This window comes from Lathamus discolor, chromosome 7 (assembly GCF_037157495.1).
Source record: "Lathamus discolor isolate bLatDis1 chromosome 7, bLatDis1.hap1, whole genome shotgun sequence".
In the NCBI taxonomy this organism is placed as follows: Eukaryota; Metazoa; Chordata; class Aves; order Psittaciformes; family Psittacidae; genus Lathamus; species Lathamus discolor.
Genome location: NC_088890.1, coordinates 17644695 through 17657750, shown reverse-complemented (window position 1 = coordinate 17657750; position 13056 = coordinate 17644695). Strand labels below are relative to the sequence as shown.

The 13056-nt window shown below is 39.6% G+C and overlaps 1 protein-coding gene across 4 annotated transcripts in view; it reads left to right on the top strand.

Annotated features, from left to right (window-relative positions):
• The window catches only part of FHIT (fragile histidine triad diadenosine triphosphatase), a 570190-nt gene that overhangs the window by 415315 nt on the left and 141819 nt on the right, over nt 1-13056 (top strand). For all 4 annotated transcript variants that reach the window (XM_065687536.1, XM_065687534.1, XM_065687537.1 and 1 more), the window contains 2 exons: nt 9168-9313; nt 10199-10228. In XM_065687536.1, the coding sequence (XP_065543608.1) occupies nt 9168-9313; nt 10199-10228 (176 nt within the window). The remainder of the gene's footprint in view (nt 1-9167; nt 9314-10198; nt 10229-13056) is intronic.

The following is a 13056-nucleotide window of genomic DNA, read 5'->3' as shown; positions in this document are numbered from 1 at the left end:
ACTCTCCTATGGCTGTTCTCGCGGTGGTTCCACTTAAGCACCTGCTGTTGCCCATGGCTGCCCCTGAGGTCAGTAACTAGCAGAAAATGATGAATCCTACAGTAAAATACCACTTGCTACAAGGAACTGAGCTTTTAGTTGACCTACTTGACATACCCTAAAGGCATTTAAAGGGAATATCAAATATCCAAAAGGCTTGTTTTAAATGAAAAGTGTACAGTTCTGAATCTCACGTTTCCCTGCTGTGCCCTTCTGTCTTGTGGAGTCATTGTATTCTGAGTAGCAGTACTTTGTACTTTTGTGTGCTATATAGCATGATTTAAACTATAAGACATATCTATATTTAAATTAGATGTAAAATACTATTTATTGTTCATTTCTTGGAACTATTGCACCTTTTATTGACATGTGGGATGAGAAGATGAGGTAGAGTTAAAAATTCCACTGTATAAAAGTTGTGGTGTGATCTTAAACCAGTGCACTAACAGTGCAGAGGGATCCATGTCAAAGATTTATACTGATTGTTCTTGGTTCTGCTGGAATCACTGATTCGCTGGTTTATTGCATAAATCTGGTCTTCTGTGTTAGTGTAAACATGCACTAAGCTGCCTTATCAGGATCAACTGTGCTTAGATAACTTGTCTTAATGAGTTTTTTATTAATCCTAAAATGTGGCATAGCAAGAAAAAAAAATGTGTGGTTTTGATAGTCTGAAGAATTTTTCAAGTTTTTCTTGTAATCTTACTGCATTTTCATTGGTTCTTCATCATCTTTATCATTCACAAGTAAGTTTTCTCCCAAACCAGCAAATGCCATGATGTACTATGTCCTGTACTGTACCAAAGCAGCTTTCTAAAATATATTTAAATTAAGTTGTACATGTAAAACCTGCTAAAGAGTGCTCCTCCACCAGTTCCTATTATGAATGCTCACTCTTAATGCAAATAGCCTCTATGGATTTCCTTCCGAAAGTGAGTCACTCCCTCTTATTGAATAAGGTTTGTCCTAGGGGGGAAGCATCAGTTCTTGAGCTACTGCAGTTTCATGTACATCCTAAATTCAGTGGGTTTAGTGAGGACTGAATTGATGCCTTGACGTACTGGTGTCGTAATGAAGCAGAATAAGTATTTGATTCCTTTTTAAAGGCTTTTTGATGCCTTGTTTCTGTACATACGTGCGCTATTTCAGATGTTCTTGCTTCCTTCTTAATTCCTTTTATAGGCAGTGTCTGTTTGACCGTTACTGTTTTCTTCATATGGAGAAATTGCTCCCATAGCCTTCAAAACGTGAAGAATTATTCAAGGGCAGAAAAAAAAGCTAAATGACTGGCAGCTGGTTTTCGGTTATATTAATTTTATTCATCATGCGTTCTCCTATGTGTTTTTCTGAGCTATAGGACTTCTGTCTTTTAGCAGTTAGAGCTTTTGAACAAGAAAAACTTCTGCTTAGATGCAATGATGAAGTTAATACCCGTGCCTGTGATCCTCTGTTGAATCTGGGGACAACACTGTTTTGAGTTTTAATACCTGAAGCTTCATCTGACTGATTCTCTCTGCTTGGGGCACTTGATGCAAATTCATGTAAAATAGAGTATAAGAAAAGAATAATCTCTCAGCCAGCTTCCCACAGCAGATTATTTCTGCATTCCCATCACGTGCAGAAGGGGTCTTTCATACAGACACATGAGTTAGTCAGAAATAATCATTTATTACAGTCTTTTGCAGCTGGTTCTTCTGGCCTCTGAGTTCCCAGCAGCCACACCAAGGTGTCTTCCCACCCCACTGAGGGCTGAAATGGCCGCTGAGCAGCCTCATGCTCAAGGGACACTCTCTATGTGTCTTTCAAATGCTTTCTGCTGTTAGAAGGAGATGGTGGCAGAGTCCATGGTACTACAGTCTGTATTAATTGGAAGACAACTTCCTTCTGCAAGTAATAGAGGAGCCGACAAGGAGAGGTGCCATGCTTGACCTTGTGCTCACCAACAGGGAAGGGCTCATTGAGAATGTGGTGGTCCAGGGCAGCCTTGGATGCAGCGATCACGAGATGGTCGAATTTGAGATCCCCAGGACAGTGAGAAGAGCGTGCAGCAAGCTCACTGCCCTGGACTTCAAAAGAGCAGACTTTGGCCTCTTCAGGAGCCTACTTAGTAAGGTTCCATGGGATATAGCCCTGGAGGGCAGCGGGGCCCAAGACTCTCGGTTGATATTCAAGGGTCACCTGCTACAAGCTCAGGAGTGCTGCATCCCAACTAGAAGAAGTGCGGCAGGAGGGCCAGGAGACCTCCTTGGATGGATAAGGAGCTGCTGAGGAAAATTCAAAGGAAAAAAGAGGCTTATAAAAAATGGAAGCAAGGACAGGCGGCCTGGGTAGAGTACAGTGATGTTGTCTGGGAAGCTAGGGACCAGGTTAGGAGCGCTAAGGCCCAGTTAGAATTAAACTTGGCTAGGGATGTTAAGGATAACAGGAAGGGATTCTACAGGTACGTAGCAAAAGACATACTAGGGACAACATAGGCCCCCTGAGGAAGCTCTTGGGAGAACTGGCTACACGGGATTTGGAGAAGGCTGAGGTTCTGAATGACTTGTTTGCCTTTTGGGCTGATACCAACCTTATGAAGTTTAACCATGACAAGTGCAAGGTCCTACACCTGGGTCGGAGCAATCCCAGGCACAGCTACAGGTTGGGCAGAGAACAGATTCAGAGCAGCCCTGTGGAGAAGGACTTGGGGGTGTTGGTCAATGAGAAAATGAACATGAGCCGGCTGCAGTGTGCGCTCGCAGCCCAGAAAGCCAACCGTATCCTGGGCTGCATCAAAAGGAACGTGACCAGCAGGGCGAAGGAGGTGATCCTGCCCCTCTACTCTGCTCTTGTGAGACCTCACCTGGAGCATTGTGTGCAGTTCTGGTGTCCTCAACATAAAAAGGACATGGAACTGCTGGAACAAGTCCAGAGGAGGGCCACGAGGATGATCAGGGACTGGAGCACCTCCCGTATGAAGACAGGCTGAGAAAGTTGGGGCTGTTCAGCCTGGAGAAGAGAAGGCTGCATGGAGACCTCATAGCAGCCATCCAGTATCTGAAGGGGGCCTATAGGGATGCTGGGGAGGGACTCTGTCAGGGACTGTAGTGACAGGACAAGGGGTAACGGGTTAAAACTTAAACAGGGGAAGTTTAGATTGGATATAAGGAGGAAATTCTTTCCTGTTAGGGTGGTGAGGCACTGGAATGGGTTGCCCGGGGAGGTTGTGAGTGCTCCACCTCTGGCAGTGTTCAAGGCCAGGTTGGATGAAGCCTTGTGTGGGATGGTTTAGTGTGAGGTGTCCCTGCCCATGGCAGTGGGCTTGGAACTAGATGATCTTAAGGTCCTTTCCAACCCTAACTATTCTATGATTCTATGATTAATCCTAAAATGAGCAAAGCCCTGCTCATCTGCAATGCAGGAGTTGCTCTGTAAATGATTGGGTTGTTTTCAGCTGGGAGGGAGAGGCTTTAAATTATTCACTCAAGCTTATGAAATATGTGAAGTAATGCTAAGTCTCCATAGGTACCATAGTTTGGGCCACATTAGGGAAAAAGTCAGTTTTGATAATTTTCCCAAGCTGTTGTAGGAGACTTCTAAAAAATCTCCTGAATATGAACAGTATTTCCATCCTGCCATGGATTCCTGACCATGTTACACGTCGAAACTAAATCATTTTCCTACATTAAAACCTTTTGTAACAAATAGCTTTAGAAAATTAACACTATTGGTTAAACCCAAGAACTTCATAAAGAAGCAGTTACTTTTTCACTTTAAGATGTTCTGCCTTTTTCCCCTTGTATTTTGTTCTTTTTAAGGCCTCACATATTAAGAAAACGTGTTAATTTTAAGATTTTTAAGTGAGTCCTCGAAAAGACAAAAAAAAAAAAAAAACCAACAAACCTATTCCTATTGTTAGAATGTCATTACCTGGAAAGCCTTTAATTTTTTTCCTTTATAAAGCTTTGAATTGTTCTGTTTGAAGTTCAAATTCAGGAATAAAACAAAAGTCAAAACAGAAAGTTTGACTATATAGCAAATTAATGGGCTTAACCAGGAAAAAACTGTGTTTAGTTCTAATGCTTGTCACATGAAAGGAATTCTAACATCTCGGGGAGTTCTTTCTTTTTTGTTTTCTTTCTTTTTTTGACACCCCCCCCCCCCCCAAAGGCCATTTTCCCAACATTTCAGAACTACAGAACATGTATACCTTGATAGTTGTGTGTGAAAATTTATAATGGGCACTTTGTGGGGTTGATCGGAATCCCATTAAAGGGAGCACAGAGCCTGTCTTAGATCTTAAATAGAGAATTACAGTAATTTAGGCTTCAAAGTCAAAATTCAGATAAAGCAAATAAAAATTGCTACTGTACCTTTGAATTTCAGCCTCCACTCTGTGTTTTAGTGGAAGGAAGATTGCATTTGAAGTGGTCAGCATGCAGATGTTGGCCATGTGTTTTGCTCTTTCTCCTCTCTGATCAACTTAAAATCATTATGCACTTAACAAATGCTCACTTCTTGGTAGTGACCCATAATCTCCAGTGTGAGCATATCCTTCAATACTTATTTCCTCGAGAATTTGTACCTGTGCTTAGCACAACTGTATAGAGGTTTGAAAGTGCCCACTGCAGAAGCACATTGCAGTAACTGCTTTGGAATGTCAGTCTCACAGGGCTCCAGTTGTTATGACTGAAAAAGGCAATGAAAGAGTAAAAGAGATTTACATTAATGTGTGCAACCTTGACTGTTGAGGGCTACAGCTGGCACATGTGTTTCAGCATCCTTGCTCTGCTGATGTGGAGAAACTTGCTGAACCATTCTTTCTTGGCTGCGAGTATGGTCTTTTCCAATCTTAATGGACCAACAGGCAGAGGCTGTTAATTTGAATTATGGAGGAGGCTCACGGGCTTCGGTGCATTAAACAGCCCTCCCAAGGTTGTGCAGGGCGGGGTCTGCTGTACCTGATACATAAGAGTGAGTGATTTCGTTGAAATCATAGGTTATCCTTTAGGTGTTAGGCCAGCTTGAGGGTACTGAGTCTGACCCAGTGTTGCTTCACTGCTACTTTATGGTTATGCACTTCCACTAATATACCTGGAGTTTTAGTCTACTATCTACTGGTAGTCTTTGGAAAATACTGACATTCCTAATTGTTTAATGAATCTTTAATGGAGCTTTTAGTGTGTGTGAGGGTATGCATGTTGATTTGTGTATGCCTATGTAGGTATTAGGAAAATAAGTAAGGCTGTTGAGAGACTCCTGCAAGATCCAGAGAGGGGAATATATGCTCACAGATTATAATAAAGTGTAAAGGTTTTCCAGTCCTTAAAATTGACATATTAAATTGCATATACTCTAATGATGTGGGCTGACTCAGAGAATTTGAAGGAAATAGCAGCTGTACACATCAAAGCTTAAAAATAGAAACTTCATCAGTCAGTAGCAGTTCAGAATGAATAAAGAAATCATGACGTTATTAATTATGGCGGTTAGAGAAAGGAAACATAAAGTTCAAACTTTCTGAAGGCAGAATGCTGTCTTCATTCATGCAGTACGTTTGCTGGGTATCAGCCCCTTGTTCTGCTAAGCCACTCTGTAAAGGTGGGGGCCATTGTCCAAACATAGACACCTACTGCTGTTTCAGATAGCCCAAGATGGCTGAGGCTTCCCACCTGGCTGACAGATAGGACAAAAAGCATATGGGAGACCCCTGCCCTTCTTGGAGTGGCAGTTGTATGTGCTGAGGCATCTCAGATAGCAGTAGCTGCTTCTGTCTCAGGAGTAACTGCACATAGACATGAGTACAGTCTCACTTTCACTTGCATCTTTAATACACAGTCACCTGAAGCACATCAGTAGTAGTTCATAGCAGTGTTTGCAGTGGGTAGTTGCAGAAAGCAATGAACAGTTTATCTAATTTTAAACTGAGGAAGAATTTTGAGGTGAATTGAGCATTTATCCAGATTGAAATCTGACCAGGGTACAAAGTTAAAAACTATCCTACTGTTAAAAACTGTAGTCATAAACTGTGATTCAATGTTGCAGTGGATGGTTGTTTTCCTAATGACCTCAGATCCATTCATTCATTTTAACATTTGCCTTTTTATGTATTCATAGTTAAATATAACTTGAATGTTGTCCTAATTACATTCTTATGTTAATTTAGCTCTGATTCAGAATTTCTGTCACTATTCTTTGTAGAATTATTTTGAAATGATGGAAAGTTCAGTAAAGATGCTCCAATGTGTGATTGTGCCTTTGAATTATTTATCACATTGAAAGACAAAAATATGGTTAAAATCTAGTTTGAGTTGTAAATGAGTCTTGGTAACGTAAGGAGGAAGTGAAAATCCTTTTTGCAGAGCAATATGGCTTATGAGCGCATCATTTGATATTGCGGGGGTGCTTTGCAGCCCCACATGAGCAAAGAGCCTCGTGGCTTAATAGGAAAACATCCACTGCACCAACTGCAAATGCTATCTAAGCAGATAAGACAGATAAAATGTGATAGAAGAGAGAGAAAGGTACAGAGACAACTTGCCTGGATGACAGAGCACATTAGTGACAGAATTAAGAAGAGAAAACAGATGTCCTGTCTTGGTCACAACCAGCACACTCTCCCTCTGCTGTGTGCTATGGAAACAAAAGCTCTCCCAGGCAACATTCAGCCCATGTTTTTCACAACGTATCACAGTGGCAAGTAGTTTGGTGTTAACAGAAGACTGAAGAATCCATGATTAATGCAAAAACTCATACTTGTGGCTGTGGCCCTGAGCTAGATAGAGAACAAGCAATTGCTGGCAAGGCATGTGCAAGACTGAGAGTGTGAGAAACCGCTGGGAAGAGATTCTGGCGGGGAAAAGGAAACTTGTCTTAATGTAACCAGCAGTTTTGCTTAGAGGTAAGTGAAGGGAAATTCTTCATTCATAAATGGTTCATTGACCCATGATAATAAAGCAGTGCTGCAGAAGAAGGATAATTATCTACTTAAGTATTAGATGCCCTAAGGGTAAAAGCTTCCCTTCTCTCCTTTTGAAAAATGAACTCGGATTAAGCGAGTGTCCTTTTTCCTGTTTTAGTATTGACATGGATTTCCTTTTTATGAGTAAAATTAATTAGTTTTCTTTTCCTTTATTCCTGGTATGGAAATCAGGTCTGCCAAGCAAGTTTCCAGCTCTTCCCTTGGGCCCTAAGTTCAGCCACTAGTATCCTTTATGGAGGTGCTTTGTGTAGTGTGCTGGGAAGGCACAAATGAATTACAGGAGATTTATTATGCCCGATAGCTTGCCAAGAGGCACAGCATTTTAGAACTAGACCCCACAAAACTAGGCTTTCTGTCCCCATGCAGGATTGGTTTATTTCCAAGTACCTGCTTTCTAAATACATAATTCTCCTTTCTTAAACTTTAATACCGTAAGTTGTAACAGGAAGAAAAAAAGAATACTGATGGCATAGCTGATTCTGTGTGGGGGCAGATTTTCAATGAAGATTAACACCCACAGCCGGGGCCAGTCTTGTACTGTTCTGCTGGGAGCTTGCTCAAAATGTCTGCTCCCAGTTTAGCAAATACCCATTACAGTCTTGTCTGTCCTCATCTGGACTCTGGAAAATGATCAAAACCTACCCTACTTCTTCACTTCCAGAAGATGTCTGGGTTTCTCTCCAATCAGAATTATAAATGCAATGCCTACGATAAACTAAGTGAAGGTAAACATGTTGTCTGTCTGTTTATGGAAATAAATCATAGAATCATAGAATGGTTTAGGTTGGAAAGAACCTTAAGATCATCTAGTTCCGACCCTGTCTCTTGCATGTATTAACCTTTATTCCAAATGTGAGTCTTGAAAATCAGGTTGATGTAACCTTTGTGTGAACCTGTTAACTACAGAGCATCTGCGAGTTACCTTTCCTGGAGTATAGAAAATATTCCTGAATAATTGAAGGCTTCAAGATGCAATAAAAATAAGCATGACAAATACAAAGGCATGGAACTTAATTTTCTTGAGTTAGTCCTTTGAACACCTGCCTTAATACTGAAAAAAATAAGTTGTTAATTTTCATAGCCTTTGCTCTTGAAAGTTCAAGTGGTGTTAAAGGTGATTTTAAAGTCTTTATTCTGCAAACACAATACTGTAAGTCAGAAAAAAAGTCCTGTCTGCGGGGAATTAAAATAAGAATCAGGTACCAAGTCCCTGTCTTTTGGATTTACGCAACTGAAACTCTGCTATTCTGGACCTTATTAATGATGTTATAAAATTAGTTTTCAATTGAGGAATCATGGCAATTATTAATTTCTGTGAGCACAACAGATCAGATATAGTGAATAGTGTCTATGTACTTCTATTGTTTACTTTGTAGCTCCATTTCACTGACTTGTGAAGAGCAGTCACCAAGCTAGAATAAAACTGAAGTGTATTTATAGTGTTGTGAACACTGTGCTTAAAAGGGAATAATCTTTTTATCTTAATGTATTTCTAAGGACATAATATTTTCAACAGGTGAATGTTCCCTCTGAATGGGATGTAGAATTAAGAGATCTGCTATTATAAGCGTATGGTCAGCTTTTCACATTTGGGTACCTAAAATTAGAGGAGCAAGATCAAGATTATCAAAGGTACATACCACATATGTGGAAAAGAATTGTAAAACTGCTGTCTCGGATCATACAATCAAACCCATCATAAATTCCTTTGGCTTTCCTCCATTTTTAATCACAAATGTTTCAGACTTTCAGAGATGTTAAATATGAGCATCTCCCCATCAAAGTGGTAACATGGAGTCTGAAAGCTTTGATTTCCTGAAGATGTTTCACTCTTAACACATCACATGATCATGGGATGGTTTGGGTTGGGAGAGACCTTAAAGATCATGTAGTTCCAACCCCACTGCCAAGAGCAGGGACACCTGCTGGAGCTTTGTTTAGTCATTTTTGACCATAGCTGAGGAATCTGAGAATCTTCTGAACAAAGCGTCTGAATATCATATGATTTTCTGTATTTAGCTTTGTGCTGTGGTTGCTCTAGCTATAATCCTTGGAGAAGAGTTTAGGCAATTCAAAGGTCATCAGAAGTGGGTATGGGCTGGGGATTGAGACACTTCATTCTGGATCACTCAAACTTGCGTTTGTGCCTTGACAATAACACCTTCAGATGTCCTTGTTTGTCCTCTGCGGCCGGTGGAGCGTTTCCGTGATTTGTGTCCTGAGGAAGTGGCGGATTTATTTTGTGTGGCACAAAGGGTTGGCAATGTGGTGGAGAAACACTTCTGCGGCACCTCACTCACCATTTCAGTTCAGGTTTGTAAACCAGGTGACTAAAAGAGGTTTAATGGTTTGTTTTATCAAGCTTTCAACCTTCTTCCCTAGCCCAATGACAAAAGGACATTCAAACTTCAGGGGGCAATAAATGCAAAATAATAATAATTAAAAAAGCAGCACAATGACCGCATTGCAGTCTGCCAGATTTGCCATCAAAAGAAACCTAAAAGACAAACCAGCAAAGTGTGGATAATTAATTAACTGCAAAACTTTGGAATAAGCCTGCAAATGCTCCCAAATGCAGTGCTTGCTTGTTAGTATTTCAGCAGATACTCTTTCTTCAAAGAAGTCTTTGCAGGACTGACCTAGAGAAGGCAGCCACACATCACGCTGTTCAGCAGGTAACCCACTGCTTGTGAAGGAAACGGGTAATTCCTGCTCACAGCTATTTATTTGCAGGCAAAGAGATGTAGCCATGTAAATATGTTATCAATTCTGACCTTTCAGTTATTTTTGCTGGGTGTTTTTATGCTAAAAAAAGAGCTGTGTTTCAAGAAATCATGAGACTAAGCCTATTTCATTAGAATAAGAAATTAAGCAAGCATTCTTTGATTAAATTCTCACGGGTATGATTTTATATTTACAGGATCAGAAATCTGTTGCTAACTATTCAAAAATATGATCTGAAAGAATGAAAAATGGCAACTGTTGGTTTTATGGTCTAAGATGTGGTTTCTCACTTTGCCATGGCCCGAGATGGAAAGATGTCTTGTCCAAAACCTTTGTGTTGAATGGTCCCCAGGAAAATATGCTAAATTAACATACAGTACAATTCAGTGTAAATTATTATTGAATAAGATTTTCTGAATTCCTGTGTGGTCATTGTGAGTTCCTCTAACCTGAGACTTCTCTCATTGCTTACAGGATGGTCCCGAAGCTGGACAGACAGTGAAGGTGAGTGCTTATTATGTAGAATACAAATTAAGAGACAATTATAAGAACTAATAAAAAGTCAAAGCTAGTCATCTGCAGACCATTGCTGTATCGTTATTTTATACTTGAGATTAAAAAATCCCAAGTGTACAATAGCTGTAAATAGTTTTTATTGAGTTTGCACAGGATAATGTTTACAGGTTTTCTTTCTAGGAAAAAAAAATCACTCATAAAACCATCTCTAAGCTGCTGGGTGTATTTATGCAAGAAGAGCCTTAGAAAAGAAGCATCTGTTTAAGCCTTTTGTTTGTTTTATGGAGAAAATATTGCCCTTCTATTCATAATCTCTTTGTTTGTCTTTTTATTGCCTAATGAGTTGTAGCTAATTATAGGAACAGTTAAACTGAACCACATTATGAAAACATACCTTTTTGTCTAAGCTTTCTCTCTGTATATTCATATCACATTCTTGTTACTGAAGTTCAAATGTAATGGGGCCAGTGAAGCTTAAACACAGATTTTAAGTGTACGTCTGAAAAAAGATGAGGGGTGGAGGGGAAGAGAAGGATTTATGGTTATATTCTTCACTTAAGTAATAACATAGATAACATCCAAGATGACTCTCCAGCCGTGTTTCACTGCCTCATACTGCAAATGCATGTGTAGTTAGATTATATGCCTGAACATTAGATAAAGGCTATTTTCACATTTGGAATCAAAGGAAAGTCAAATATGGCTGTGGGTTAGCACTTTGTGAAATCAAATTAGATGTCTCAAAGAAGCTGTTTGGGTTGATTAAGATAACTAACAAGCAAATGATGGCGTATAGAAACATTTTACTTCTTTCCAATTTGCTGCATTGACCTTATTTTTCCTGCTCCTTTTTGTTGCCTGCCGTGAATATATAAGAGAAAGGTAATAGGGAGAAAGAAAAAGGAATCAGAAAATTCCCAAGCTCTGAGAAGCTGAGGAGTGATGCAGGAATGTAATAGAATTTACTTCAGTACTGTGACAAAACAGGTTCCTCTTTAGAGTGCCTTGGGTGGGGTTCACTGGGAATGCCTGTTGATAGGTGAAATATTTATATTTAAATACATTCTGATATAATTTTTGTCATTAAGACCAACATGTTTTAAGAAGCAGATCACAGGATTTGTTTTACTATCTTGGACAATTGGTTTTTCTGCGTAAAGAAAAGGATACAGGAATGATTATATTAAAACTTTTGAAAACTTTCTAATATGAATAAGCAAAATAGATGTACAAATTTGCATCCTTTGTGATTGTGAACAGTAACAAACGCTTGTGTAGGTCTAAAAAAGGCAAGAAATTCTGTATCATTTTTTATTCCTTCTGGAGACAAAGAGTATGAAGTGTTAATCTGTTTAATGTATTGTAAAATGGTAGCCACCCTTTCATGCTTCCTTCTCACACTTTTAATAAGCAGTGAGATGAAAATGACCAGGTCTTACAGCTGAGAGCCCCTAGATTCTGTAATAAAGAGTGTTTATTCATAAATCAGAGATTAACAGTTTGCATTTGTCTTCTTTTCTGCATCATTGGACAACATTAATTTATCATCTTCACTTTGGGATGCTTATCATCTAAAAATGCCAACAGCTATTCTCTTCAGAGAACTGAGAGCTTTCAAAACTTGAATTGGGGAAGAAATTACTATGATCAAGATCTTTAAATTGAACAATCAGATAGATGATACATAAATAGCTGGTTCCATTTAAACTGTTTGAATCAGAAAATTTGAAAACCTACCTATGTGATTTACATATAATTTAGGAACCTTAAATTCAATGTGTCATGTGTTTCTGTGTGTGTTTTCATGTACAAGAATGCACGGTAATGCTGTCTTCCTCTAAGGGAACTTTTAATTAACATTTCTGGAATGGGCTAAATGTTAGAAAAGCATTCTAATAGTAAGAATAGGAAAGCCTCACAAAAAATATCACTGGGAGTTTGGGGAAACTCTGTTTCAGTAGGGTAGGCAAGTGTATGTCAGGAGCTAATTAGGTGTAGCTGTTCTTGCTTTGAATGGGATCACGTACCAGATGGCTTCAGGAGTCCTTTCCATGTGTTGTGTAATTCTGGATACCTGTATAGATACAGGCTACTGTGTGTGCTGTGTAGGAAAAGAATTACAGGAAGCAGGGGATCGGTACTGGCTGTTAAACTGGTCAGTGCAAAGTTTTACAACAAAATGGGAAGAACTACCATCTAGCTGAAGACAAAATCTGCCTGAGAAGTTTTATTTGAAAAAGGTTAGGAAATTCTCTTTCTTTGTCAACCAGGAATGGAAACCCATGGCCAGGAAAAATCTTAGACCTCAGTTTGAGTCTCTCTTTGCTATGGAGGCTATGAAAATTCTGTGTGCAATGCATGCACAAGGTCTAAAGCAGGTTACCCTTCCAGTATGATTTTGGATATTAATCAGTGGTGAGACTGTCTGCCCCTGTTACATGTTCATCGTGCTGGTGCGGGCAGATTTCAGGCAGATGTATCATGTACTGCAGTGCCAGGGTTCTTTAAAGCCTCTTGGACTAAAACCTTTCTAGTTACCTAATGGGAAGCTGTTTAACATGTAGCTCGATTACTGCTGTGTTCTTTTCCTTGTGGATACTGTCCTACTTTGAATCTAAGCTAGCAGAGCCTGCAGGAGTGCATTGTAGGGAAGATTATGGTCCATCCCCCATTATTGCCGTCTGTGTGTTTGCCTTGGATGGGTCCTTGGAAGAAATTATACCTGACCCTCAGCTCACTAATACTTATGAAGTGTAGATGGGTCTTTTTTTAGCCATTAACAGCTAGAAATAAACATTTGCTAATGAATTTTGACC